Genomic DNA, 5151 nt, shown 5'->3' with positions numbered 1-5151 from the left:
TCACCGATCTAACACAGGTATGGCACCTCTCTTTCCAAAGATGATGTGCCTCATTTCAAGGGTCATGTCATTTATGTACTCTTTTTCCTTATGAAAAAAAATGGTTTATTATTGTTTATCAAAATGCAGCATAAAGGTTTCAGTAACTTGAGTTGCACCTATACCAGATTTTTTATGTCAAAATATCAGATATCCAGGCAACCTAACAATCTATATCGAATGAATTAAACAAGCAATATCATATTATAAAGCCTGTAAAAGAAAGTATTTGTGTTACCATGATCCTCAGGCATCCTCTATGTGCAGCTTTTGAGAGGTTTTGAACTGCAACCTCGGGATGGTACTAATGGCGGAACGTTCATTGTGGAAGAGGAAGATTAGGAACCAGAGAATTGTGGTCAAGCAGACAAGCACATAGATTCCAAATTGAGTAAAAAGATCAATAGTTGAACTTTTCATGCATGTAAGTTAGCAAGTTTACACATGGAATAAGCCAATTAAGCCACTCAACTGCTAAACAATACTATGACAAGCTTCGGGACAAGTATGCTATTTATATGTTTTTGTACACAGTGACAGTGACACCCCCAATACAAACTGTCTCCTCTTCAGATTTGTTCCGGATCTGCCACTGCTACTGTGCTATGGTAAAATCAGTTAAGCCTAAGTTTCTGTATCTGATTTCACTGCTTCGTATCAGCATTTTTTTATCTTTCCCTTAAGTGCTCTATTATGCTTACTTGATATATTAAATATATATATATATATATTAATTACTACCTGAAAAATAAAGCCATTGTGTATTAAGTTCATTATATTTTTACAGAACATAGGTCATACTCCTTCATATATGTAACAGCAACAAGTTATCTATTCCACTTGTGAACACGAAAACTTTAGATACTTTATTTATTTATACATTGAAAACTTAATAATCTTTGCTAACTCAAAGCTTGGCAAAATGCCATTAAATTTTATATTTATTCTTTGATACATTTTGCACTTAATTCCCAGAAAGCCTTTTTATAGTATTATTTTCATTTACATAAAAATGTATTCAAATACACTAAATAATGTGATGATAATCCTTTTTTACCCATTAATCTGTAATCTTTCAACCAGAAAAAGAACATAAAATGTAGCATCTAAGGGTCCCAATTACTTTCACACTGCACTGAAAAAAAAGCACTTACCCTGAAGCCCCATTTGTCTCTGACTTGGCGACACATATTCAAGTCTAATTCAACCACCAAAAGTCCATCTCTATTGCGTGATAAACCCTATTTAAAAAATTAGCAAAAGAAAAATGGTTTGGTAATTATTCCATAAAACCTTCTATTACAGTTAAGCATTTTATTCTCACTAAGAATACAATTTGTAAATAATTACTTTCCCCCTAGTCATGTCCATATAAAAGTACTAACAAATGTACCGAAAACAAAAATCATAAAAAATAAGATTTCAATCCGTTTCTTTTACGGTGGTAAGAAATTGTTTTTATTCTTCTTGGCCATGCAATTTGACCATCTTTATTATAGGAAGACACAAGTTGGAGCAATAGCCTCATCACAGTTACATGTTGAAACAAGTTTACTACAAGACAATATAAAATAAAGCAACAAATGCTTTGTCAAGTACTACAGGTTGGCCATAGCGACTACATTTTTTATTAGTTTAGAAAGCCTATGGCAATAGTACTGTTTACTATAGATATAATAGAATGCCCAAGTTGTTGTTATTTTTGTGAAATAAAGTACTATTATATCATTATCATAATTTGCAAGCCTTTTCAGTTTCTTCAGTGATACACTTCTGTGCCATTACAAATGAGTTATTGTATCAATGTTAAAACTTCCTTCTTCCAAAATGGTGACTCCCTGCAAGAAGGTAAAGGACTTGGGAAAACGTAAAAGTTTGTGAGGCTACCAAGTTCAGTCCGGTAGAAACCTACAATACACACATACAATATGCAAATCTGATATTAACTCTTTGAGTGCATAATTAAATTTTGGGTGGGTTCTTGAAAATGTCAATTATCCACTAACAAATGAAATTTAGAATTTGATGTTTTTTAGTACTTTTTCAATATCAAAATCTACTAGTTTCGATTTTGCTTGGTGATATATGCACAAGCAATACTAAGGCAGGAAATTCAAGAACATGTGAGTGCCCCAATTATCACACTATGAGGAAAAGTTTCTGCGACACCGTGGAGTAAATCCGCTTATCGCACCAAACAGCTATAAACATCAAGTTGGATAAATCTGATTATAGCATCCAAAGGGTTAAAGTTACGACATTTGGTATCTACGATGTGAATGAATGTATAAAAATGTTGCTACATCAAATAAGTTAAAAATCAGAAGCAAGCATTTGTAAATACTTCTACAACTGGCATGTCTCTTATTGGAATTTAATAAATATTATTTTATTTCCTGTACTTATTCTTTTCTTTTTTGTTTTGAATTTCACTAGTATTATTGATACCAAAGGGCTTTATATATTAACAATTAAGCACCAAAACCTGAGCTGTCACACAGTCCTATGGGTAATTTAAGAAAGGTATGGGTTTTCACAGTAATAACTACAGACAAACACCAAAATGGGTTGACAAGTATGAATATAATATGTAGGAATTTTTGTTTTAACTTATACTCTCAATACTGATTTATGTCTGAACTTTAAAACAACTAAAAACAGTTTAAAATGAAAATTTTCAATTTTTTGTAATTAAATTAAGGATTTTTTTTGATAAAAATTTTTTAATTCAAATGTTTTCAATTACCATTTATCTTTCAAGAATGAAAAAAATGTATGGATTTAGCAAAGCCAACATTACAAACATAAATTAATAATTCAGTTTTGTTTAAGAAAGCCATCTTCACCTGTAATAAAACTTAAAAAACTGCTTCATTTAAAGGTTGTCAAGAAAATGCGAAGAAAAACCACAGCTTTTCCAAGTAGGTGAGTTCCATAAATGTTTTGTGTACATGGTGCATTATAATACATTTTTAAGTTTCCTGATTAAATATCCTTAGAAATACCTTTTCTCTAACTATTAAATCTAAATATTTCACTACACAGTTTGTAGCTATTATCTAAATTTGTTTTATAGTTTTATAGATAACAGTGAAAAGAATTTTCCAGATCAGTAACATACTTTACAAATTACCATCTCAACAGTGATTCATAAATTATAAATCTGATTTTATTTAACTATTCACAACAACACTTGTCACGAATTATAATCACATTTTAGTTTACTTCTAACATGATTTCAAAACTCTTACAACTGAGTTTGACATTTTTGCATACTAAATTCTAAAACATTTAGCTAATTTGTGCAACTTATAATATCATTATCCAAGGAGCCTGCATGAAAAGATAACTCTTCTTTCACAGTAAAAACCCAAAACCTAAACTTCTGAAATTTTTGCTAAAAGATCCTTGGCACACATACACTTGAATCAATATGTAATTTGTTAACCTTAGAACATTTTATTACACCAATACGAAATAGTCTTAATATGTAATTTTAAAATAAAACACATTCTAAATATTCACACAAATTAATATACAATTTGTATTATCTTCTTTCATGTAAAACAAAACATTTTCTGTATTTTTACCCAAGCACTATTCAGTACTATATTAATCCTACGATATTACTTTAGCATAAGATATTACTTTAGCATTACCTGAGGTTAAGGTGAAATAATTAGCTATCATTACTGAAAAAATAAATGCAATATAAACAAAAAGAGGGAGTACTTACAGGAGTTCTGCTTCCATCTGGAGCAGCTACATAACTTGAGCCTATGAATAATGGAAGATAAAAAGTAATATTTGGGATAACACATCAATTAAAAATATGTGAAAGTCTAATACATCCCCATTACTACACAGATTCTTTACCATTGCTTTTATTAAAGGACATAAATACACTAGAATAATAACACAGAAAAAACAACATTGAGTCATTAATTATATAGAAAACTTATGAATATTACAATCATTTTCAGGCTATATATTCAAAAGACTGCAAACTTTACATCATTATCATAACAGAAATTCACCATTGTAGAACAAGTAAACCTATAAAAACTGAGAATCTATACGTTTGTTACAGGGCTCAAGACAATTTTCCTTTTTTCATTCACAAACATTCTATACATAGATGCCCTATGTAAATTAGGTTATACATATTCATTTGATTAGTAGTGTAGGTGTATCTATCAGTTACAGTTCATTATTTCAACTACGATATCCGAGAGATTTTTAGCATTCTAGCGCTCTTCGTATAAAATGTGTCTCTTTCCACGTCAATCATATTTAAGTAGAAGCACATGACAATCAAGTATTTTACTTCCTTTCTGCTTGTTTTCAAACATAAGGTAAGAAGTATTTATACAAAATACATCATTGCAATAATTTGACTTTAAGTACGTGATTAGCAATGCTTCACAGACAGTCCAAAATGTCAAAATCTTGGTTTGTTTGATCAATAATGTCAATTGATAGTGACTGATGAGAAACAGTAAGTCAGTTTTGTGTAATAATGCAGCTTAAAATTAAAGAGCCCAACATTCATGGGCAAATGCAACATGTCTCCAACACACAATCCCAATATGGCCAATTCTGACATCAGAAAATTTGTGAAAAACAAAGAAAAATGGGAAACTGTATATATCACTGCTTGGGACCTGCAAGAAGGTATCTTTGTAAGTTGGTTGACATACACATGAATAGTTCATGAAAACTCCAAATTGTGCTTTCCTTGTTGAAAAATTGATAAAAAGACAAACATTTCAAAATTGTCTATATCTCTACATGTCTTTGTACTAAATCCCACATTCAATTCATCAAAATATGGCCAAGTGATTGACCAAAAGCCCAAAATTATGCTTTTTTGTAAGCTTTGATCCCCTAAAAAGGCTCAAAATGAGCAAATCCAATGTTATTTGTATGTCAATGTGTTCGACACATTAAAATTTATATTTGTGCCAAGTTTCACCTTGATTGCTATAAATATGGCTGCATAAGAGCCCAAAATATACATTTTTGGGTTGACTTTTGACACCATAAAACTTTGAAAAAGCTAAGACAAAAAAAAAAAAAAAAAAAAAAAAAAAAAAAAAAAAAAAAAAAAAA

General features: G+C 30.2%; 1 protein-coding gene across 4 annotated transcripts in view; it reads right to left on the bottom strand.

The window, feature by feature from the left end:
- Nucleotides 1–5151, bottom strand: part of LOC106457690 (beta-ureidopropionase-like) — a 34935-nt gene that overhangs the window by 5613 nt on the left and 24171 nt on the right. For all 4 annotated transcript variants that reach the window (XM_013917133.2, XM_022383697.1, XM_013917132.2 and 1 more), the window contains exons 11-12: nt 3776–3816; nt 1194–1280 (exon numbers count right to left, since the gene is read on the bottom strand). In XM_013917133.2, the coding sequence (XP_013772587.1) occupies nt 1194–1280; nt 3776–3816 (128 nt within the window). The remainder of the gene's footprint in view (nt 1–1193; nt 1281–3775; nt 3817–5151) is intronic.

Source organism: Limulus polyphemus, unplaced genomic scaffold, assembly GCF_000517525.1.
Source record: "Limulus polyphemus unplaced genomic scaffold, Limulus_polyphemus-2.1.2 Scaffold361, whole genome shotgun sequence".
Lineage (NCBI taxonomy): Eukaryota > Metazoa > Arthropoda > Merostomata > Xiphosura > Limulidae > Limulus > Limulus polyphemus.
Note: the sequence above shows the minus strand (reverse complement) of the source record. Positions and strands in the feature narration are given on the sequence as shown.